Source organism: Homarus americanus, unplaced genomic scaffold (genome assembly GCF_018991925.1).
Source record: "Homarus americanus isolate GMGI-L3 unplaced genomic scaffold, GMGI_Hamer_2.0 scaffold37032, whole genome shotgun sequence".
Classification (NCBI taxonomy): domain Eukaryota; kingdom Metazoa; phylum Arthropoda; class Malacostraca; order Decapoda; family Nephropidae; genus Homarus; species Homarus americanus.
In genome coordinates, this window is record NW_024731852.1 from 4,278,131 (window position 1) to 4,304,326 (window position 26,196).

The following is a 26,196-nucleotide window of genomic DNA, read 5'->3' on the forward strand; positions in this document are numbered from 1 at the left end:
GTATTTTTTTTATTAACGTTATAATGTTTCTGTTTAATAATTGTATATTTTATCTTTTGCAGGTAAGTTGAGGAAGGATGTTGAGTGTTCAGCGGTAAGACGAGAGAGTATAAGACAAACACGACGATAATTGGTAAGACTGCTTTGAAGGTAACTTGTTTATGTGACTAAAGAATGCAGTTAAGTAACGTGTTGGAGTAATTATGTGTCTTGTCCAGTACCTTGACACACACACACACACATACACACACACACCACTCCTTTTTGGGCATAATCCCATTTTTACCTCTTCGTTATCTCCCTCTTCCATCCCAGCTATGAATAAGGTGCTATAGCCTTTGTCTGCTGTAGAGGGGGGGAAGAATGCAGCTCCTTCCCTCTCTCACTCTCTCCCTGCCACGCCCACTCCCTCTCATACCTCCCTCTATACCACAGAACCCCCTTTATCTATGGGTTACTTTTATGGGTGGTAAATACCTCACGTTCCTGACAATCTCTGGCTGTATCTCGAGGTTCTATGGCTCCCTCTACCTCCACGATGGCTGTTACTGCGACTACAGACGCGCACGACCCGTAGTTCCAAGATCCTGAACAATTGACACATGCATTTAAATATATTGAAATCTTCCGTCAAAGTCCAGATTTTCGTGATGAATTTGCCCCTGTATCAGTAATGGACTCTACTAACGTCTTGATCTGTTTATATTATTTCTAAAACACAATTTTAATTTGGTTGTTAATCTAATGATTGATAACCCGACCAAAGATATAAAGATTGATAACCCGACCAAAGATATAAAGATTGATAACCCGACCAAAGATATAAAGATTGATAACCCGACCAAAGATATAAAGATTGATAACCCGACCAAAGATATAAAGATTGATAACCCGACCAAAGATATAAAGATTGATAACCCGATCAAAGATAAAAAGATTGATAACCCGACCAGAGATATAAAGATTGATAACCCGACCAAAGATATAAAGATTGATAACTCGACCAAAGATATAAAGATTGATAACCCGACCAAAGATATAAAGATTGATAACCCGACCAAAGATAAAAAGATTGATAACCCGACCAAAGATAAAAAGATTGATAACCCGACCAAAGATAAAAAGACTGATAACCCGACCAAAGATAAAAAGATTGATAACCCGACCAAAGATATAAAGATTGATAACCCGACCAAAGATATAAAAATTGATAACCCGACCAAAGATATAAAGATTGATAACCCGACCAGAGATAAAAAGATTGATAACCCGACCAAAGATATAAAGATTGATAACCCGACCAAAGATATAAAGATTGATAACCCGACCAGAGATATAAAGATTGATAACCCGACCAAAGATATAAAGATTGATAACCCGACCAAAGATAAAAAGATTGATAACCCGACCAAAGATATAAAGATTGATAACCCGACCAAAGTCACTATTATAATATCGGTATTCGTTTCATCATCACTTAGAATCGGTGTATTTGTTCCGTATCTTCAAGACCTCGTAGGACCGTGAACCAATATGTGTAGCGAAGACCATGACAGTGATACGGCTCACTTAAAAATCTTGAAATGTAAAATATAAAGATTGATAACCCGACCAGAGATATAAAGATTGATAACCCGACCAAAGATATAAAGATTGATAACCCGACCAAAGATAAAAAGATTGATAACCCGACCAAAGATATAAAGATTGATAACCCGACCAAAGTCACTATTATAATATCGGTATTCGTTTCATCATCACTTAGAATCGGTGTATTTGTTCCGTATCTTCAAGACCTCGTAGGACCGTGAACCAATATGTGTAGCGAAGACCATGACAGTGATACGGCTCACTTAAAAATCTTGAAATGTAAAAGTGTGTTATTACCTTTGTGGTTTTTATATTTAATTTTAGTTCGTATTTTTTTCGTGTTATTTGGAGCAGGAGGAATAACATTATTGTTTGTAATTGTTCATGTAATGGATTCCACCTCCACCTCCCGGTCAAAGCCATGACAGATGGAGTTTTTTGCCGGATTTCCACTTGTTTCACGGTGTTACTTGACCTTCTCCAGACACAAGCATTTCTGTGGGTTTCTTTTTAGGTTAGGTTAGGTTAGGTTTCTGAGGTTGGGTTAGGTTTTGACGACATGTAATCCAAGGTGGTGACGGGTTTGTATTTTTATTCTTAACAGTCGGTCATACACTCATCCACCCACCCAGTACAAGGACCGACTTGGATTCTTTGGTCACCTCAACAAGTTTCCTCTGGGGCTTAGGTCTCACTCACCTGACCGCCACTGTGGTCAAACATTTCCTCAGAATAACGGTGTGTTAGTTCTGTTTTATTATTGTTTTTCATGTTTCATTTTTTCTTATTCTCTCTCTTTTCATGCCCCCTATTCTCTCTCTCTCTCTCTCTCTCTCTCTCTCTCTCTCTCTCTCTCTTTCTCTCTCTCCCTCCCCATCATACTCAGAGCCCGACACACTAACCAAACAGGGAGGAACTACCGCCTGGGAAGATATTGGAAGCATAATGAATTGAATTGAATTTGAATTGAAACAGTTTATTTAGCCAGAAAAATACAGAAACAGAGCACCTGATATATACTATACATTTATCTTAAGGAAGTATTATATAACAGTTAGTATCATCTGGAATAGTACAATAGCGTGGTGGTAATAAGAACATTTCACAATGTTGCCACGGTTATCACGAATATTTATTTATTTCATTTAATTATTTTTTAGTATATATATATATATATATATATATATATATATATATATATATATATATATATATATATATATATATAAATACATTACAGTGGAATTGAAAAACATAAGTATAATGGGGGAGCAGTACAACATGGGTTGTACAGTAAACCCTGCTGTCACAAAAATTGTGACCAAGTCTCAGGTTGCTGATCTGACTTTCTACCTCATTTACACACAATTGCAGGGTCTCAATTGTTTCTCTTACTTTGACAACACAACATACATATATCGTTTCTCACTATTGATCTTTTTTCCTTATGGTTCTTTATTATTATTATTATTATTATTATTATTATTATTATTATTATTATTATTATTATTATTATTGTTGTTGTTATTATTATTATTATTATTATTATTATTATTATTATTATTATTTCGCCCCAGGCCCTGATGTGGGTCCGTGTGACCTCTGCCCGGGTGGGCTAATTCCATAAAAGTCACGTGTTACTGATGACTTATTAACTGCAATTATGTTATTATTATTTACTATTATATAATTATAATTATTATTATTATTAATTATTATTACTATTACTATTACTTATTATTATTATTATTATTATTATTATTATTATTATTATTATTTATTATTATTATTATTATTATTATTATTATTATTATTATTATTATTATTATTATTATTATATCACAAACTATGAACGGAAGAGCCGTGTGTATGGTGTGTGGTGGCCTGGGTGTGCGTGAGTCCGTGAGGGTGGCGGCAGCGCTGGGTATTATCTAAGAGAAAGCTTGAGAATTTTCCGCAAGAAGTCGCAGTGCCGGATTTAGACCTGTGGAGGCCCATGGGCAGCCTCTTTGTGGAGACCCCCCCCCCCTCATTATAACCCAAGAGGGTGGGGTGGTGAGTGAAGCGAGCCTAAACCTTATGGGAGTTCCGGGGGGCGCTGTAAGCCCCCAGGAAAGTTTTGAAATTTGAACACTTCTTTGGAGAATTTTGAAGCCATATGCAGTTATATTGAGGAAATTAGAACATTGAGAAATTTTTAATTAACTGTATATTTATTGATAGTGTACAAATTCCCAACACACACACACAAAAGTGAGACATGACTGGAGTCATTCATGTGGTTTCAAGTCGACTAGCCCTGATATAGCTACTACCGCACATGTGGAGGCCCCCAGATTGTGGAGGCCCCTGGGCAGCTGCCCACTTTGCCCACCTATGAATCCGGCCCTGAGAAGTCGTAAGCTTGGCTGGGACACGTGCGGTCACTTGGTCACCCTGAGAAAGTCTGAACACCTGCGGCCACACATACCCATCACACGACACGACACAACGCTGGTGGTGATGATGCTGATGATGATGACCTGTGTGACTCCAGATGAGGATTGGCGGCCTTTCTTTTCTTTTTTTTACGTAACCACAAATTGTATCGTGTGAAAAAATATTGTAGTGTTGCAACGTGAATGACGTTAGGTCAGGTTAGGTTACATTGCTTTTGAAGTGCCGGTTTTTTTATATATTTTTTTTTAACTCCAGGTATTCTTGATAAGGTAACGTTAGCTTCACTTAAGGCAAGGTTAAGGTTAGGTTTACGTTACTGTTATGTTGGGGTTGGTTGTGTGTGTTTGGTTAGGTTTGGTTAGGTTGCGATATTGGGATACTTTTTCCCATCATAAAAATGCCTGACTAAGGGGTGAGGCAGGAGAGGGAACGTGGGGTGAGGCAAGAGAGGGGGGGGGTTAAGTGGTAGTGCAGGAGGATGACACACTCCCCTCCTCACACCCCTCCTCACACCCCTCCTCACACCATAATGAAGATAACACCTCACTCATTACGCTCATAAAACTTCCTCAGGTAGGGAGATAACCTCTGCCCGATCACAGGAGGGAAAAAAAAAGAACTTTCCTCCACGACAAAGATAACAAGAACCTCCCAAATTACTGGGCCAAAAATTAAGAAATTGTGTGTTTGATTTTTCGATTTTTTATTTATTATAATTTGGACTTTTAGTTTTGCAGGTATGTGATATTTTATTTATTTATTTTTTTATTTTTTTTGTTGCGTCGGGTAGCTTTATGAATGCCAATCCTGAGTGTCTATTTTGATTGATTTAGTGAGATTCCTTTACCCACCAGCGTTAACGCAGGTTGTGAATAATTTCTCGTTGCCTTTTTGTGGTTTTTGGTGTGTGTGTGTGTGTGTGTGTGTGTCTGTGTGTCTGCGTGTGTGTCTGTGTGTCTGCGTGTGTGTGTGTGTGTGTGTGTGTGTGTGTGTGTGTGTGTGTGTGTGTGTGTGTGTGTCTGCGTGTGTGTGTGTGTGTGTGTGTGTGTGTGTGTGTGTCTGTGTGTGTGTGTGTGTGTGTGTGTGTGTGTGTGTGTTATATTCAGGTGTTGGGAATGAGATATACAATAAACACAAATTCTTATAATTCTATTTGGTTTTGTTGTACAGTATATTAAGTGACCAACACACCATAATACTGTATGCCGTATATCACCCACAAGATGAACTCACCTGAACATATATCATTCAGGTATTAATAATAAGAAACTATATATAACACCATTCGTCTTATATATGTCATTACTATATCTTCAACCTCTATATAAGAATCATTAGTAATAGTAAATTAAACTACAGTAAATACCAACGTTATATGATTACCTTAACTATCAATCTCTCATACATAACTACACGGTCAGTTATATACACTATCTTATATATCCCGAGGGAGAATAAGCTCAGTCATCTTATCAAACAAGAACGTAAAGTGTCTTCCCTCTTACAAGTCGTGACCCTATCTTGACCTCTCACAGCCCGCGGAGGAACTTACGCTGGTTACAGATGGGATTACAGATCGACAGTACTGAAGGTCAACGTTAACTACTGAAGGGTCAATAAAAAACCTGTTTGGTATAGATACAATATAACGTTATTAATGCAGTGTAGTTGTGTGGATTCATTCATGGTTTAAGTGGTTGTAATTTTATACTTGATATTTGGGTACTGTACAGTATAAGTGGTGTATGTGGAGCATTATTGATATGTTATTCTATAAGTCCAGACTACATATAGAGACTAATAGTTTGATATAATTCGTGCTATTTATACAGTACTTTTAAAGGTATATTTCTGCTTAAATATATATAACTGGTAGATAAAACCTTTACAGTATTATATATCAGGCATATAAGTCCAGCATACTTCAAAGACTTATAATATGGTAGATTGTAAAAATTATAGCAACATTATTTTTTTTTATTGCTCAAACCTCCATTAAAAGATTTAGGATAATATGTCTCACCGCCAACACGTGCTGACCCTGACCTGACCTCCTGGTGTGGGGGGCTAAGTTCAGGCTCGTTGCTTCAGTTGACAGCCGCTTGGTTAGGTCGTGGCCCAGAGAACAAAGTGAAGGAAGGGAACATCCTCCTGGTGCGTGATGTCGTGTTAAAGTTCTTACAGTAATATAATGAAAATTTTGAGTTGTAAAAGCAAAGAACTGTTGCATGCACTACGGCGTTTTGTGCAATGTTGTACAAGCACAAATGGTTCCTGTAATGTGGAGTCTTACTGAAAAGAAATTATTTAATTGGTGTAGTTAACTTTTTCGGTGAGTATTTAATTTATATAACTTCCTGTTTAAAGTTCTTACACCAATGCAGTGAGCTGTTTAAGCTTTAAACATTGTACTGGCCAACCCCAATTTCCGCTATCTCTTAAACTAGGGCAGATTTTTCCTTAACTATATACCCATGAGCGTCATTATTACAGAACAGTAGAACATCATGACCCAGGCCTCACTTGTGGCTGTACCGAGGCGGGTAGTCACATGGGCGGAGTACTGACGCGGCTCACACCATCACTGAGACAGACTACTGTACCAGAGGCGAACCACAGGCTATAGTAAGCCACTGACGTATCCTTATGAGAGTTACACCACACTGATATTAATGCAATAACCATGTGACTTACAGCTCACTGTTATTGATCCGACTCAAATCAGTGACCTGTTATGTGTTGAATTACAGTAGTGGATGCCAGTGGTCTTACCCATGAGATCATATTCTGTCCAACGTACAGCAAGTTTTGTTACAGGTACAGAACTATATTGAAGACTATATTACTGTAACAGGCCAATCGGATATACGAGTATTACAGCCCTGCATTTTAACGGTTCTGCATTAATTAGACTGTGAAGCTGTCATTTCCATTGGTGGACAGGACTGAACCTTGACTCCTGGCGTATGATGTAGTGAAGGTCAGAGGTCAGTACCATTAGACAGTCGTTAAGAAATCATTAATTGTAATGTTAGTAGTGCGTGGCGGTAGCGGGAGGTGGGTACACGCCGCCAACTGAAGACGGTCTCACCGGATAATGATTTGTCATTGTACAAAAACCCATCAGACCAGGTTACTTAGTTTTGTCCGACGAGCAGGATATGGTTTGATGAATGAGAATATGACTGATAGCTGTTTAAAGAAGTTAAATTAAACAAAAAACAAATATACTAGAAAAACATGAAACGAAAAGAAAAAGAGCTGGATGTAAAGGGAGAAATAAACCTTTAGCTGCCAGAAGACGGAAGCCAAAGCATACAACATAATAAAAGCAACAATCCATCGTTAAGCGAACACCACCTCTTGACGAGCTTAGCGAGGCTCAGGGTTAGGAGGTAACGAGATGAGACTTACTAACGACTTGGTTCTGTTAATCTTAGGTTACTACACACCTGAGCCCGACGCTTGGTTTATTTCTGTTCATGAGTCGAGAGTGTCAGTCAGTACCCACGAGGTTGATAAGGGCGCAGATGGAGTGAACCGTAACGTGTGACGATACTAACCCAAGAAGATATAGAGAGAGAGAGGGAGGCAGGTAGATACAGACATGGATAGATAGATAGATAGATAGATAGGTAGATTTACACACAAATTTACATTGATTCAGCGTGTACATAGAGCAGGGATATATACATTGGTAAAAAATAAGTCGATTCGACCAAGGTTAGACCAACAAAGTCATCATTATGCTTACCAAACCTAACCTTACCCAACCTTAGTCCTTGGTAGTGTTTACGTACTGTCGAGTTGAACTGTTGGCATAATAATTTGCATGTGCTTGTATGTTTGTGTACTTGCCCACGTACTTGTACTTGTAACTTACCTGGTATACATGTACTTGTATTCTGCACCTCTATGTACACTCTACCTGTACTTGTGCCTGTACTCTTATACATAATTTAATCAATACCTATTTCTGTATTAAACCTTACTTATATCTGTACCTGTAGCCGATACTCTTACTTGTTCCTGTACTTGTGGCTGTACGCTTAGCTGTACCTTTATTCGTATATGTACCTGTACTTGTACCTATGCCTGCTCTTTCATGTATGAATCAATGAAACACCAGAATAGTTTGGTAAGCACGTCGTAGATGGTAGACGAGAACAGACCTGGAGCTGAAATTTATTCGTTCTGTGTGAAGACAAACTCAAGGTAAACGCCGTGAATTAAAGGCAAACATTGTAAGTGGACAAGAAATATAGCTTTTATGTTTTTTTTACCCCAACAATACATGCCACGTCACAACTTGCAGCCTGTCAGACCTGTTACAGGCTCCCACACACAGCCCTAGGGCAGCCACAACCCCCGGCAGCCCCTCCCTTCTGTCTCCCTGACCTGCCCACCTGCTTGCTGGGGTCAGCAGGGGTGAGGGGGAGCGGCAGCAATGAGTAGGTCAGCAGACGTCCCCGGCTTGCATGATCACCCTACCCCGCTCATCCCAGCCACCGCGCTAGAAAGTACCATTTTTTTTATACTTCTTCTTTACTGGTTATGTATCTAAAAAGTTAACGATAGTGAGGCTGCTGCAGTCTTACTTTTGATCTCCCGTGTGTGTGTGTGTGTGTGTGTGTGTGTGTGTGTGTGTGTGTGTGTGTGTGTGTGTGTGGTCAGTACAGTATATGGGTGGGTGATGTACACACATTCATCAGGATGGTTACGGTCCACTGAGTAAGTCCGTCTCGCCAGAGGTGCCTGAGGGCTGTGGCGTCACTAGGTTACATGTTATGCATCGCCATTTTCAGAGAGGAATCGCTTAGTCTTACCCTGCCCGTCCACCCGTGTGAGGCACGTAACCTGAGAAACACTTCGCACATCGGCTTAAAATTTGGTCCATACTGCAGCTTTATAACATTGATGTTTAGGCTGAGGTTACTAATTAATAATTTAATACAAATTCAACAACCAGAAATTCTGTATCACATCAGCACCTTCACTGTTAGTGCAGTTTTCTCTATTGTTGTTATTGTATAAAAAGTGGTGCGTGTGTGTGGTTTTTGTTGTCTTTTTATGATAATGCAATTGTGCCCACCAGTGTATCACCATAAAAAATACAACAAAAACCAGATACACGAGGACCACTTTTTATACAATGACAACAATGAAGAGAGAAAAAACTGCACTAACAGTGAAGGTGTTGATGTCCTGGCCAGTGTCAACACTGAAAGTGTGATGCTGCTTCCCCTAACTGACCTCCTTAGTTCATAGGTAAATACACATGTTTGTGTATGTGTGTACACAGGCGTAGACACACAGTCAGAAAGGCAGAAGTATTTCTTAGACACAAACTAGTTAGGGAATGAGATAGCAATGAAACAAAACTACATTGTTGTGGTCGGGCCAAGGTGAGGGTGGTGCCTTACACCTGTACTGTCTCCATGTTTAGAGGCTGCAACCCCCCCCCACCACCACCACCGTCATTATGTACACCTCGTACATCTGCTGTCACTTTTAGATCCATCAAGCGAAGATCCTGAGTATTACTACAAGACAGTGTGAGATAGTAACATTACCGTATAATATCCAATGTTTTCCTTCTTGTGGTATTCATGATCCGAATACTGAGGCGTGGAGGACCAGATGTAAACACCTTATTGGACTGCTGTAAGACCGAGCTACTAGAAGTTTTGAGATAAATTTCAAACAAACTAGAGAGTGAAGGTTCCTGTCAGCTAAAAAAGAGGTAGAAGGCTTACAATAACACCATGAAGTGCTGGTAGCTACAGAGGTGGAGGGAGTGTGAAAGGTTTATTACACTGGCGCCTGACTGAGAAGGTTCAACGTCTCCTGCAGAATGATGTGCAAAACTGTGCGAGTAAAAGAGAGAATAAAAAAGAATACAAAAAAACTAACAAACAAGGCTGCCAGATGGTGTAGTTATGACCAGCTTCTGTGTGTTAACTTGTACATGATGAACTCATTCTCCTCTCCATGCACTCCAGCGACACCACACGATGGACGGAATGAGGCCAAGTCTTGCCCTTTTTCGGGATGAAGTACTGGTAAAAGATGACTCGGTATCATGGAGTAAGGAAGATGACCTAGACTTGCCTTAAAAGACCCCGGGTTGACCTAGCATCAAGGAAGAGAGTTGTTAATTGCCAGGCACATGGATGATGATAACGAGGATGACAAAGAATTAGACATAAGCTTAGTTTGTAACATGGCCTGGAGGTGCAGTGTGGAGCCCGTGATGTGAGCGGGTCAAAGCCTCAACGGAAAAAAAAAATCCGTGTCAGTAACTCACTCTCTCACTTACTCAGGAAAGGCATCCATGAAGCTGACTAACGCGGGTAAACATTTTCTCCACTGTTCGTAGTAATGAATGGCTGACCCACCACAGTTGTGAGTCACATACAGTACACAGGCATCACTGACTGCCGTGCTGAATATGCAGATCCTCGTACAATAGTCTCACGTTACTTCTACCAGTCAAGTCATGACCTCTCTCTCTCTCTCTCTCTCTCTCTCTCTCTCATTCACAATCAAGTTGTACTTACAGAACAGGTTATACCACCCCACCATACTATATAATATAAAGTGTGTGTGTGTGTGTACATATGTAGAGGATTAATATGGAAACCTTCCCGTAGATACACATCCTGGTGGAGGCTCACTTGGGACGCCCTGAGTGGGGATCATTTGGCGTCGAGAGAGCCACTGCAGGTGCTCATCATTATCACCCTCTACCTACAGCAGGTAACTGTAAATTAGGTCATGTGATGAATGTGTTATGGCAGGTGAATAAACCATAGCGTGACGGGGATTGGGGCGACAGGTGGGCGGAACAGCACAGGTATAAGGTGGTGCTGGTGAAGGGAAGGTGTCCTTGGCCTCGGGCGGGAGTAGACATATCACCTTGACCACACGCCACACGGCTCTACCACCTAACACTACCTATAGACTTTGTTTACGCTTTTCCATATATTTTACTCCATTTTATACCTGATGTTTGCCCTTTACTGACTTACTGCTGTTATAGTTCTGTACAGGTAAAGTCATTCCTTCATATTAACCGAATAACTGTAGGAGCCTTTACCTAAATACAGATAGAAATATGTTTAAAATTACTTAACATATCATTTACACTTAGTAATGTAACCATCTTGATTCATTATCTTCTCGTAGTTAAGAAATAAACCAAGAATTGAGTTAGAATCCTCAGATGGTGTCTGGTACTACTCAATAACTAACTGCGAGAGTAAAGCAATGCATTAATTTTTTTGTTCCAACCTCCCCTGGGTCACCGCCACCCTGCCAGACACCACAGCGCTGAGTGGGGATTTACCGTGGTAAGCCCTCATTCCTTGCACCCCATTCCCCAGCCCATCTTCCCTCCCCATCAACACCTACCCCTCCACTCCTCCCATCTTCCTCAACTCCTTTTCAACGTAATTCACTGAGCTTGATGGCCCCTCCCCCCAGCTACACCATCTCCATCTCCTGAACACCCCCCCCCTCCCACACATATCTTCACGTGTTTCCCTCCACACACACACACACACACACACACACACACACACACACACACACACACACACCTATGCTTGTTCAACCAGGACCAGTGGCTTGAATGAGTGTGTGCGCGCGTCTGCGTGTAAAATCGTATTGATATTCTTATTTTATTCTTTTATTATTTTCATTATTGTATTTTTTATTCTTTAATACAGAATACAGCCCTGTATTATTATTATACATCATCATCATCATCATCATTATTATTATTAGTATTATTATTCTTATTCTCGTCTCTCTCTCTCCTCTCTCTCTCTCTCTCTCACCTTACATTCGTTCCATCTCGCCCACGTACTCAGTTTGCGCGACAGTTTTAATTATTGGGAATAAAGAGGGCAGCCTCCCCAGCCCTCTGTTCTTGGCGACCTCCCAGCCCTCTGTTCTTTGACGACCTCCCCAGCCCTCTGTTCTATTGACGACCTCCCCAGCCCTCTGTTCTGTGACGACCTCCCCAGCCCTCTGTTCTGTGACAGCCTCCCCAGCCCTCTGTTCTATTGACGACCTCCCCCAGCCCTCTGTTCTATTGACGACCTCCCCAGCCCTCTGTTCTGACGACCTCCCCAGCCCTCTGTTCTGTTGATGACCTCCCCAGCCCTCTGTTCTGTGACGACCTCCCCAGCCCTCTGTTCTTTGACGACCTCCCCAGCCCTCTGTTCTATTGGACATCCCCAGCCCTCTGTTCTATTGACGACCTCCCCAGCCCTCTGTTCTATTGACGACCTCCCCAGCCCCTCTGTTCTGTGACGACCTCCCCAGCCCTCTGTTCTGTTGACGACCTCCCCAGCCCTCTGTTCCTTTGACGACCTCCCCAGCCTCTCTGTTCTTTGATGACCTCCCCAGCCCTCTGTTCTTTGTGACCTCCCCAGCCCTCTGTTCTATTGACGACCTCCCCAGCCCTCTGTTCTATTGACGACCTCCCCAGCCTCTGTTCTGTGACGACCTCCCCAGCCATCTGTTCTATTGACGACCTCCCCAGCCCTCTGTTCTATTGACGACCTCCCCAGCCCTCTGTTCTATTGACGACCTCCCAGCCCTCTGTTCTATTGACGACCTCCCCGCCCTCTGTTCTGTTGATGACCTCCCCAGCCCTCTGTTCTATTGACGACCCTCCCCAGCCCTCTGTTCTATTGACGACCTCCCCAGCCCTCTGTTCTCATTGACGACCTCCCAGCCCTCTTGTCTATTGACGACCTCCCGAGCCCTCTGTTCTATTGACGACCTCCCAGCCCTCTGTTCTGTTGACGACCTCCCCAGCCCTCTGTTCTATTGACGACCTTCCCAGCCCTCTGTCTATTGATGACCTCCCCAGCCCTCTGTTCTATTGACGACCTCCCCAGCCCTCTGTTCTGTTGATGACCTCCCCAGCCCTCTGTTCTGTTGATGACCCCCCGAGCCCTCTGTTCTGTTGATGACCTCCCCAGCCCTCTGTTCTATTGACGACCTCCCAGCCCTCTGTTCTATTGACGACCCCTAGCCCTCTGTTCTGTTGATGACCACCCCAGCCCTCTGTTCTATTGACGACCTCCCCAGCCCCTCTGTTCTACTGACGACCTCCCCAGCCCTCTGTTCTATTGACGACCTCCCCAGCCCTCTGTTTCTATTGACGACCTCCCCAGCCCTCTCTTCTGTATTGACGACCTCCTCCCCAGCCCTCTGTTCTATTGACGACCTCCCCAGCCCTCTGTTTTATTGATGACCTCCCAGCCCTCTGTTCTATTGACGACCTCCCCAGCCCTCTGTTCTATTGACGACCTCCCCAGCCCTCTGTTCTATTGACGACCTCCCAGCCTCTGTTCTATTGACGACTCTCCAGCCCCTCTGTTCTATTGATGACCTCCCCCAGCCCTCTGTTCTATTGATGACCTCCCCAGCCCTCTGTTCTATTGACGACCTCCAGCCCCTGTTCTATTGACGACCTTCCCAGCCCTCTGTTCTATTGACGACCTCCCCAGCCCTCTGTCTATTGACGACCTCCCCAGCCCTCTGTTCATTGATGACCTCCCCAGCCCTCTGTTCTATTGACGACCTCCCCAGCCCTCTGTTCTCTTGATGACCTCCCCAGCCCTCTGTTCTATTGACGACCTCCTCAGCCCTCTGTTCTATTGACGACCTCCCCAGCCCCCTGTTCTATTGACGACCTCCCCAGCCCTCTGCTATTGACGACCTCCCCAGCCCTCTGTTCTATTGACGACCTCCAGCCCTCTGTTCTATTGACGACCTCCCCAGCCCTCTGTTCTATTGACGATCTTCCCAGCCTCTGTTACATAAGAACATAAGAATGGAGGAAACTGCAGTGGGCCTATTGGGCCTTATACTGCGTCCTGCTTACACTCAACCCCTATTGCTCATATGAGCATCCAACCTACGCTTGAAGCAATTCAGCGTATTCGAGTTAATGATGATATTTGTAACTTGTTCCATTCATCCACTACTCTGTTTCCAAACCAGTGTTTACCTATTTCACGCCTAAATCTAAATTTGTCTAATTTAAAACCATTGTTACGAGTCTGCCCTGGTTGATAATTTGAGTACCTTTTTGTAATGTCCCCTTTGTTTAGCCCTGTCTTCCACTTATACACTTATCAGGTCGCCCCTCGCTCTATCAGTCTCTCGAGGGAAAATTAAGATGCTTTAACCCGTCTCTATACTCAAGGTTCCTAATGTCACCTGGATTATCTTCTCATTCTCCTCTGAATTTTCCATGATTCTACATCCATTCTGTAACACGGTGACCGTGAACTGAATCATGAATCCAGGTGTGGTCTCACAAGAGCAAGATACAGTTTAGGATGACCCTCGCTTAGTCTTGTAACTAACACTCCTTTCAGGCGAACCCAAGCACTTTTATTAGCCTTGTTACGAGCAAAACACATTGTTTACTTGGCTTAAGGTCTTACTTATCATTACTCCTAAATCTCTCTGCAGTCGGATTTCTATGGCATCATTGTTCATCTGGTATCTGGTTTCTGTTTACATCTCCTATACTGAGTACTTTTACATTTGGTCGACATTGATTTCATCTGCCATTTTCAGACCATTCGAAAAATTTGTTTAGATCTTCCCTGTAGTTTTGCCGAGTCCTCGTCAGATTTGATAACACGCCTCTATTTTAGTGTCATCAGCAAATTTTACTTATGTTGCCGTTCATGCCGATATCTATGTCAAGCTTATGTATATAATAAACAATATGGTCCAAGCACTGGAGCCTTGGGGAACTCCACTTGTGACGTTGCTCCAATGGGATTCTAGTGCTGCACGCTCACTCTCATGTTTCCTGTCCTGTAACCACGCCCTAATCCATTTAAGGATGTCACCTTTGATGCCGCCATTTACCTTTCTAATTAGTCTTTTCGGGGACCTTGTCAGAAGGTTTTGCTAAAGTCGAGATATACCACATCATAATTGTGCTCATTCACTGATTTTGAAAAACTGATGAAAAGAATGTTAATAGATTAGTTAGGCAAGAACGTCCGCTTAGAAGCCATGCTGGGAACTGGCTGATCAATTTGTGCTTCTCCAGGTGATTTTGGATAGAGTTTGAAATGATTGCTTCCAGTAATTTGCCTACTATTGATGTTAGACTGATTAAGTAGTAGTTAGAGGACAGCATCTATCTCCTTCTTGAAAAAATCGGTATTACATCTGCTATCCCTCCAGGATTTCTGCACTACACTCCAGCCAAGGGACATGTTAAACAATCCTGCTAAGGGCATACTAAGCTCTTTTCCCTTACATTCTTTTATTACTCTGGCAAATATCTCATCGACCAGGTGACTTTATTAGGCTTTAGTTTGTTCATTTGCTTAATAACATCGTTACTAAATACCACTATCTCAATTTAATTTGTTTTCTCTTTACTATCTCTGGAATAGAGTCGGTGCCTGGCATCATGTTTAGGTTTTGCAGAAAACTGTTGAAAAATATTTATTCAAATTATTGCTCATTTCTCCACAAGTATCAGTGAGCTCGCCGGAGTCTGACCAGATTGGTCCAATCTTTTTCTTTGTTTTAGTTTGATACATTTGGTAGAATCTTTGGGGTTTGTTCGCCTCCTTGCTGTCTTACCTCTATTATTCTCTTGCTTTCTTATCTCGGTTTTAACTCTACTCGCCAATACCCTATATTGTCCGGAGGAATTTCGCTTACCCATTTATCCTTCTACCCATAGCCTTCCTTTGGCCAATGATGTTCTTTAAATAATTATTTATCCATTTAGAAATAACATTGTTGTCTGATCTGAGCTTTTTTTGGTATGGGTATGGGTTCTGCCTTTTGCATTAAGTAACTCACTATTTAAATTATCGGAACCCTGCAATCTCAGATCTCGTTATCAGGTCGGCAATATCTGTCAGGTTCACGCTGCCGACAACTTCTCTCTCAGTTGCCTTCTTTAAACTGCCTTCCAAAGTTTGTCCCTTCTGAAATCTCAGTAATTTTAGTGAACAACTTTTCCTTACGCTCGTCTCCTGAAAATCTAACTGAATCAATTCTTTGTGATCGCTGTTTGCAAGTTCGGTTTCTCACCTCTTTATTACTGTTAATGAGGTTTTCTGTTCGCTTAACCAACCAGTATATTATTACCCCGTGTGGGTTCGGTTATATGTTGACTTAGGAAACAGTCTTGGATCGCCTCATGAGAAAATCCTCTGATTCTGAGTTACCTGTATGACAGTCCAATCTATTTGCCATAAGAAGTCGCCTAACATACAGACTTTATAGTATGGAAGCCCCAAGATTTCTTATCCTAGATAAGTCGCTTCATTGACGCTTATCAAGATTGGGGTCTATATATTACCCCCAGTAGATTAATTTTTTCCGACCGTCACTTTAATCTATCCAAATTGTTTCTGTATTCCTCTCAGTTTTTATTTCCTTATTTATTTACACTTCAGATTATCCTAAATATGATTGCTACTCCGCTTCCTTTCCTCTGTCTGGGTTTTACTGGTATAATGTTTGGTAACCCAATTTGGTATTTTGAATTGTAATTCACGTGGTATCTAGGTTAGATCCATGTTTCAGTGAATGTAATTTATATCGATTTTCTCGCTGTATACAATTTCGCGCCTTAAGATTATCCATTATTTTCATATTTCTACCGTTCGCATAGTATACATTTTGTGGAAGTTTAGTCGTGGTTCTGAGTCCTTCCCCACCAAGGCGAAGGTTTAAACTCCTGTCTAATTTAGTTTTGGTCATCATTCCCAACACTATTTCCTGCAATCTTCGCTTTGTTTACCCGCCCACTGCAGTCTCCTCCACCCTGTGCTCCTATATGTTCTCTTAGCAGCTTAAAGACTTCTGATATTCCTTTTTGAACTGCCCTCTAGAGCCCCAGCCAGGGTTGTTACCCATCCTTAGACAGGTGCACCCCATCCCAAGCATAAAGGTCCTTCCCACAGTTGTCCCATAATGAATGGAATCGATACACCAACATTCAGTCAAGACGGTCAGCACCAACCGCCTTGGCCAACCATTCATCACAACCTTCTAGGCAGGACACTTGATATGATGGTAACTTCCTTGGGTCCTATGGTAATACGATCTATGGCTATTCTGAATCATCAAGAAGTTCTTCGTTTCCTACACTGGCCAATATCATTGCTCCTGCACTGGAGCAAGCAGATAATGGGTCACACTCCAATACCAGACAAGACATCCATCCAGACCCCATTCTTGCTTTTAGTCCCATGGCCTTTACCCTGACCAAAGTCTCAATCACCCATCAAGGACTGAACGGGGTTGCGCTGTACCACTGTTGTTGTCGTTGTTGTCGTATCCTTCGAGCGCTTCTTGACCACCAGCTTGGTCCTCCCACTACTCACGACTTTCCACTCGTTTGATTTTTCGTCAGACACTGGCTTTACTCGTCCAGCCTCTCCTTTTAACTTCGCCAGCTCTTTCCTTAATTTCAGGTTCTCCAACGTGGCCCTCTCAATTTCTAACTTGGCCCTCGCCAATTCTTCAGTGGACCACTCCAGTTTGGTCAACAAACTCTCATACCCAAGACCGCACATATCACTGGCCATATCTGATAATTATCCCTCTGGAGCTAACCCTGCCGTGACCTTTCTATTGACGACCTTCCCAGCCCTCTGTACTATTGATGACCTCCCCAGCCCTCTGTTCTATTGACGACCTCCCCAGCCCTCTGTTCTATTGAGAGGAATCAATTAGCAGAATGGCGCTCCTCACTCACGTCGCCTGGCTGAGAGAGTTGGTGCTGTGTATGTTGCTGTATGTACTGAGAGCCATCTAGTGTTAGACTCTGTTGTGAGTCCTGAAGGATTATAAAAGGATATCTGTTGTGAGTTCTGAAGGATTTTAAAAGGATATCTGTTGTGAGTCCTGAAGGATTTTAAAAGGATATCTGTTGTGAATTCTGAAGGATTTTAAAAGGATATCTGTTGTGAGTCCTTAAGGATTTTAAAAGGATATCTGTTGTGAGTTCTGAAGGATTTTAAAATGATATCTGTTGTGAGTCCTGAAGGATTTTAAAAGGATATCTGTTGTGAATTCTGAAGGATTTTAAAAGGATATCTGTTGTGAGTTCTGAAGGATTTTAAAATGATATCTGTTGTGAGTTCTGAAGGATTTTAAAATGATATCTGTTGTGAGTTCTGAAGGATTTTAAAAGGATATCGGTTGAGTCCTTGATCTAGCATATATCTTCTTTAGTTAAGTTGGATTAGGTTAATTTAGCTTAGTTTTGGTTAGTTTAAATTTGGTTAGGTTAATTTAGCTGAAGTTAGGTTTCTTTAGATGAGATTAGGTTAATTTAGGGTAGGTTAGTTAAGCTTAGGTTAGGTTAGTTTAGCTTAGGTTAGGTTAGATTAGGTTAGGTTAGATTAGGTTAGGTTAGGTTAATTTATGTGAGGTTAGGTTAGTTTACGTTAAGTTAGGTTAGGTTAGGTTAGGTTAGGTTAGGTCAATTTATGTGTAGTTAGGTTAGGTTAGGTTAGGTTAGGTTAGGTTAGGTTAGATTAGGTTCGTGTAGGTCTTAGGCGTTTAAATGTTAATCTCAAGAGACGCAGGAGGTGTCATACATCAGGTGGGGGAGAAGGCCAGGGTCACTCAGCTAACGTTTGGGAAAGATCAGGACGTACAGGAAAGGTCACCATCTCTCAACACTGTCTCGGGCCCTCTCTACCTTCTACAATATCTATAACTTACTCCCAAGGTGAACAAGGTTGACCCCCAGACAACCACCATTTTTTTTTTTACATTTTGGTAAATTATGACGCTTTGACCTTTTAGCACATGTAACTAATTTGACCTTTTGGTGGATCATAGTTTGACCTTTTGATAAATCTGACTAAATTTGCCTTTTGGTGGATCATAGTTTGACCTTTTGATAAATGTGACCAAATTTGACCTTTTGGTGGATCATAGTTTGACCTTTTGATAAATATGACTAAATTTGACCTTTTGATGGATCATAGTTTGACCTTTTGATAAATCTGACTAAATTTGAACTTTTGGTAGATCATATTTTGACCTTTTAATAAATCTGACTAAATTTGACCTTTTGGTGGATCATATTTTGACCTTTTGATAAATCTGACTAAATTTGACCTTTTGGTGGATCATATTTTGACCTTTTAATAAATCTGACTAAATTTGACCTTTTGATAAATCTGACTAAATTTGACCTTTTGGTGGATCATATTTTGACCTTTTGATAAATCTGACTAAATTTGACCTTTTAATAAATCTGACTAAATTTGACCTTTTGGTGGATCATATTTTGACCTTTTAATAAATCTGACTAAATTTGACCTTTTGGTGGATCATATTTTGACCTTTTAATAAATCTGACTAAATTTGACCTTTTGGTGGATCATATTTTGACCTTTTGATAAATCTGACTAAATTTGACCTTTTGGTGGATCATATTTTGACCTTTTGAGGGATCTTACTCTGACATTTTTTAATAAATCATACTATTTTGAACTTTAATAAATCAGACAACAATATATTGCCACTGAAACACCAATACTCTTTTGGCCTTCTGATGGACCACAGTACTACAGGAGTGAATAAAGTAGGACACACAACACGTACTGAAGCTTTCACAGAAGGTGTACAGAACCTACGTCTCATGGTACTCTACACCTTGGGGCTCCCTGACCCTCCTCCAAAGCTGCCCGGGGGTTGTAACAGAGGTATGAGGGGCGAGTTTACGCATCTGGGGCCAGGTGGGAGAGAGAGGTTTAGAGAGAGAGAGAGAGGGGAGGAGAGAGAGGTTTAGAGAGAGGGAGAGGGGAGGAGAGAGGGGAGAGAGAAGGAAATAAAGGAGATGGAAAGACCGGGGGAAATGAGGAGAGGTAGAAAGAGGGGAGGAGATTGAGAGAGAGATGTAGAAGAGACAGAAAGGAAAAATAGTAGGAGATGGAGAGAGAGCGAAAGACAGAGATTAGACCAGAGAAGGGGGGTGGGGTTAGTGCGTAGGGAATAGAGGTGAAGGTTGCCCCGTTTAGTCAGGTGTAGATGATGGATCGTCGGGTTTGGAACAGATGTACAGGTTAGTCACATATGGATTAGGTGTGGGATGAGGGGTAGGTGGTTAGGTGGTGGTGTCAGATCTACAGGTGTGGGATGAGGAGTAGGTGGTGGTGTCAGGGTCTACAGGTGTGGGATGAGGGGTAGGTGGTGGGGCAGGGTCTACAGGTGTGGGATGAGGGGTATGTGGTAGTGTCAGATCTAGGGAATATATTAGACGGAAGACGGGAGCATAGTCAGGTCTGAGTTAGGTATAGGAAGGTGGTGGCATCTAGAGCGGGGATAGTTGTCACCGGAATAGGGGAAGGTGTGGGGAAGTGGGGGCCAAGGCGTCTCCAGATCAGGGCTAGGTGTTGGAGGTTTGTCACATGTGGGTCAGGTGTGGGGCCATGTGGTGGAGGGGGGGAGGGTGATCAGATCCTGTTTAGCTATTAGAGTTGCGTCAGTGGGTGTCCCCGAGGCTGTGTTGTTTATAATTGGCAGGGGGAAGGCGTGGCCGCTGGCACTGAGGCTCTCTCGTCATAACCTTCCCTCCCAATGTACTTCAGGGTGGTCCGCTGTACCTCAGGATGGTCCAATGTACAGTACATACTTCTGGATGGTCCATTGTACCTCAGGATGGTCCATTGTACCTCAAGAAAGCCCAGGATCCACCAGCATGGGCCTCTATCAGTGGTTCATGATGTATACACTGTAACATATCACCTCAGTCTCTGGCAAGTTAGGAGTTGATGAAACACTCGCGAGAAACTGCAGTAATGTATCAAAAGGAACAGTCACAGAGTTGAGTGCAATACTGAGCTTCGTCACAGACACCTCGTATGGTCACCTGGTCACTACTTCAGCAGGTACAGGAACAAGAGACCTTTTAATACAGATTTAGATTACCTTAACCAAAATTAACCTCTCATTTAACTTATACCACTGGCTAGCAAAGTTGTTGATAAAGTGAGTAAAACTGATTAGATTATTATGAGCTTCTTACCATCTCCCACTTAATTCAATACGCTGGTGGTTTAATTAAAGAAAGAGTAAAGATACAATTAGGATTATATCTCTTTACTAATTGCTATACGGAGGAGACACATCGAGTTATACGAGAGGTTTAAAGCTGGCATGACACTTTTTATGGAACCTGTCTGTCTGTGTCTGAAGGAGTCGCTTGTATAGTGTGTTTATGGATCCCAAAATATTCATCTTCCGCCCACTGTGAGTTCTTGGTAGATTTCCTGAAGATCCTGCCGAGTATAACAGTGTTCTTTGTCGTGGCATTTGTGTTATTGTCTGGTATTATTAATGTTCACAAGCAGAAGGCGGGCGTTTGTTCGTCTAGCGTACTTAACCGTGAATTAATCGTTGCGAGGTTGGAAGTATTATCAGATGGTGTTGAGGTCTCGTGCTAGCGGTGTTGATGTCTAGTGATGGCGGTGTTAATTTCGCGTGCTAGCGGTGTTGATGTCTAGTGTTGGCGGTGTTGATGTCTAGTGTTGTCGGTGTTGATGTCTCGTGCTAGCGGTGTTGATGTCTAGTGTTGGCGGTGTTGATGTCTAGTGTTGGCGGTGTTGATGTCTAGTGTTGTGGGTGTTGATGTCTAGTGTTGTCGGTGTTGATGTCTCGTGCTGGCGGTGTTGATGTCTCGTGCTAGCGGTGTTGATGTCTCGTGCTGGCGGTGTTAATGTCCAGTGCTAGCGGTGTTGATGTCCCGTGCTAGCGGTGTTCTAAAATGCAGACATAGAAGCATCACTCCCTGACCCTCGGAACACAGCCCTCCCTTGTGGTCCAGCAAGACGACAAGGGATGTAGGTGAACCAAAAGTGTGTGTGTAGTGCAACCTATGTAGCCCCCGGCAGGTGAAAGGTAGGTTTCCTGACCCAAGGTGAATGGGCGCACTGGGTCAGTGACCAAGGACTAGGTCACCTGAAGCCCCTCCCTCCCTCCATCCTTTCCTCCATCCCTCCCACGGTCTCCACGCCCACCGTCCTTCCCGTCTGGTCGAGTGGCCCCCCTTGGCTTGCCTCAACCTTCTCATTCTTCGGTGTCTTAGTTCTTCTGTCTCTCAGTTCTCTCGTTCTCGGTGCCCCACTTCTCATATTTTTTGTCCTCTTTCTATCGTTTTATATTTCTCATCCCTGTGTTTGTCTTACATATTCTCAGAACTTAAATTTTGTTGTATTCTAGGGAAAATTTCTGTCGATATATCCCCTTCCAGTGCTGTGCTTCTCTGTATATCAGTCGTGTTGTTGTGTGCCCTGATTCTGTGTCGTCGAATTCCTGAACTTCATCCAATAATCTGTTGTAGCCTTAACCTGTTGTTCTTTTATGTCCTTATCCAGTTGGCTTTTGTGGTCCAACCTACCTGTGTTTTTTGTGTTCCTCCACCGGGTTGTTCTGATTGCCCTACTGTGAGACTGACGCACTGACAGACGATCATTATCACTACCGTTTTAGTACATGGCGGCGAGAAAACATACTCTCTTACTGAAGGGATGTTTTAGTAGTAGCTGTTAGTATATTATAATGAGAAGTTACCATCCCTAACTCCCCACATGACAACAGGTATCCCTGATTCCCTATATGGCAACAGACATTCCCGACTCCCCAACATGACAATAAATAATGGCAACAGGCATTCCTAACTCATCATGAGGCCAGAAGACAGTCGAGGCTGTACAACACAAGAGCTTCTCTGCTCAACAACCATTAAAGTGTCAGCTTGAGGCAGAGGGTCAATTGGCACTCACTTTTGACAACTTTATGGTGGAGCATCCACTGCTGGGTCAGGTATGATGCCTTCTACCTAAGAACCCTGAACCCTCGAACTCCTTACGTGAATAATCGAGTCACGTTAAAGGCGTTAAGAAGCCCATCGTAAACTAAGTAATTAGAATAGGTTAGGTTTGGTCAGGTTAGGTTAGGTTTGGTTAGGTTAGGTTTGGTTAGGTTAGGTTTGGTTAGGTTAGGTTTCATTTCTTTCAGATATGACTTGGTGAAACATAGGTTTCATTACTTTTAAATTTGAAACGGCAGCGTAACCCGACTTACCCAGTCTAGGCTAAGGTCAAGTTAGGTCTCATTATATTTAAGTACGGCTGTCTTTCCCTTTCGAGGTTCAGGGTTCACTAGTAGTGGTTCTCAAAAACGATATTCTCTCCCTTGATTCTCAAACACTTCTACGTCATATTTACTCCAGTAACTAGTAAATTAAGTTCACATATCACAAGGTTGAATTATGATACTTCACAAACATGTCAGTCAGAATGGTGTTGATATGTAACAAAGAATCAACTGTAGTTAGTTGGATGTGTTGTCTCGTCCTCAGCTGTGTAGTGTAGAAGTCAGTTATTGTTAACCTCTTGAGTACGATAACTTAACGGTGCTCTAAGACCCTGGATGTTGAGGCACCACAATACCTTCATAATAATAACACTTAGAGAAATGTTAAGGTTTGGGATCTTTAAGAGTATTGGCAATGGTCTTGTGATTTACAGCGACCGTTTGTGACTCTTAGTAGTTGTGTGCAGCCACCTGGTTAAGTATCGTGATTTGTGTTAGGTATTAATGGTTGTCAGGGAAGTTAATGGATGTTTCGTAAAGCATATTGAAAATTTGTGGCGTATTGTGAATCTGTATACTGTGTGTGTGTGTGTGTGTGTGTGTGTGTGTGTGATATATACTGTACAGCAGATAGTTTTCGCCGCTAAACTAAACAATTCTCGAGGTAGTGATTCCTGTTTGTGAGTTATGGACCTTAAACCACTGCCTAAGCGGCTTCAGTACTTGGAAGATTAAAAGAAACTGAACACTGCTTTCCGAGTCTCAACCTGGATATAATTAAACTGTCCTCCTTTAACAAATGTTTACACGAGCACCTGTGTGGTCAACAAAGGTACAGTTGTCATGGTGACGGTGAGGAGAGTTATAAGAATGTGTTATCAGGGCCACATCATCCCGCCATCCATCAACCTCCCTAGTGACCACGACCCTCAGGAGTTTCATTAATTATATTTACCCTCTAACTAGAGATGAACGAATGCAGGTGGTACATGTACAGTCTCAGTGTGATGAGGCAGCTAATTGCGTCTCTGCTTTTTTTCTTTATGTCTTTAATAAGTGAGTCAGATGCGTCTTCACATCTTCCTGAAGGGAAAAAATTAAGGAGTGGCCACACACCCTAGTCCGGCTCTCCTGTTTATTTTTGATAGAGAGCTGAGTATGACACAGCCTGTGGGCGAAATAAGTGGTTTTGGTGCCCACCAGGTTAGGTTAGGTTAGGTTAGGTCAGGTCTAATTGGTGTGTGTGTGTGTGTGTGTGTGTGTGTGTGTGTGTGTGTGTGTGTGTGTGTGCTTTCATAAAATCTTACATTGTAGTCTGTGAACACACGCGGCCCTCTAGCAAAAATAAAATCGAGACGAGGACGACAAACAGCCACGTCTTGCTACACGACCGCTGGTACATCCACAACATTTACACAAGATGACTAACTTGACTTAGGTCTTATTAATGTCCCTCTGCATTAGGTAGTGACATAGATCAACATGGCTACCTGGACCACTCTTGAGTATTACCCACTTAACACACGTACAGTTATATCAAGCTTGTCGACCTATAAATAAAACAATATAAATTTTTACTAATGATGCTTAATTCTTAGTCCTTACAACGGGACGCTTCTTATCTTCCTGCCAGAAATTTAAATGGAATTTTAGTAATGGTGTCCGTCTGCTCGTCTGTGAGAAATCTGTTTTGTTTTGTTTTTTCGGTGAGTTTTCTAAGACTCGGTCAACTAACTCGTATAAAGGACTAATATGGTGTACCTGCCAACACTTTAAACAGCTTTTCCCACCATCACATTCATGGAGACTCCCAGACTTGCCTACCTGCGTCCAAACACCAATACCAAACTTATTACCTGGATCTTAAACAACACACACACACACACACACACACACACAGAGCTACCCCAGACTTCCCTACATGAACATAAACTAACATTACCATTATTCTAGTTGACAGTATCGCAAAGAAGGTTACCAAAGCTTCTCTGGTAATATAAAGAGTCTCACACAGTGGACTTGTGGTTAGCAACCCTAATAACTTGGTTGCCACACTTACCGCTTCAGTGACTTCTTGCTACTAACGGGAAAGTCAGTATTTATAACTTTTTTTTTAGAACGATAACTTAATCCTTTGAGTAAGACGACTTCAAAATACCACATTTTGTAGCGATCATTCAGTCATTTTTTGTGTGTGTGTGTGTGTGTGTGTGTGTGTGTGTGTGTGTGTGTGTGTGTGTGTGTGTGTGTGTGTGTGTGTGTGTGTGTGATTCTACAACCCACTAAGTTCTCTGTCTTTTTATTTGTAATCTGAATTTCATAAAACTTCAAAGATCTTCAAAGGTTACTATACAGTTTTTTTTTTAATTTGAATCCCGTGTTGACTGACGTATATTTATATTTGTATCTTAAGCCGGGTGGCACACACACACACACACACACACACACACACACACACACACACACACACACACACACACACACACACCTGCAGCCCCCCACCCAACTCGCGCAGTCCGTCACTACAACAAAATTCAGCCCATAAGAGCCCGCACCGATAGATATAAGAACAGCACCATCCCATCTATTGTTAAAATAATAAACAACTCCTGATTTATGTACTGTACAGCCCTGTAAATGTATTCAATGCATATTATATCATTATGTCTAAATCAAATGTAAGTCTGTATATTTTCAGCCACCGGCTCCAACTCTATTAATAAACCGTTTATTATTATTATTATTATTATTATTACACACACACACACACACACACACACACACACACACACACGTTGAAACCTTTTAAGAGTGGTCAAAACTCCAAAGAGAACTTTCCACTCGACAAAACAAAGAAATATCGCTGTCAAGAGAATATTCATTGTGTTTTGTTCTTACTACTTTGTCATTGTGTCTAACGGTGAGACCACACGCACGACGGCACTGGGTACTTTAACTTCTTCAGAAATTGTGAATGCGTAAATTTAAGTTGTATTTTATATGAGTGTTGTAAATGGTGAGAGTGTGAATGAGTGA

The 26,196-nt window shown here is 42.1% G+C and overlaps 1 protein-coding gene across 1 annotated transcript in view; it reads left to right on the forward strand.

Moving 5' to 3' along the window:
• The first annotated feature begins 744 nt into the window (after positions 1-744).
• LOC121867858 (uncharacterized protein PF11_0213-like) overlaps positions 745-26,196 on the forward strand; it is a 56,133-nt gene continuing 30,681 nt past the window's right edge. Inside the window, exons 1-2 of the mRNA XM_042367983.1 lie at positions 745-1,440; positions 1,599-1,724. Coding sequence (XP_042223917.1) covers positions 745-1,440; positions 1,599-1,724 — 822 coding nt within the window. The remainder of the gene's footprint in view (positions 1,441-1,598; positions 1,725-26,196) is intronic.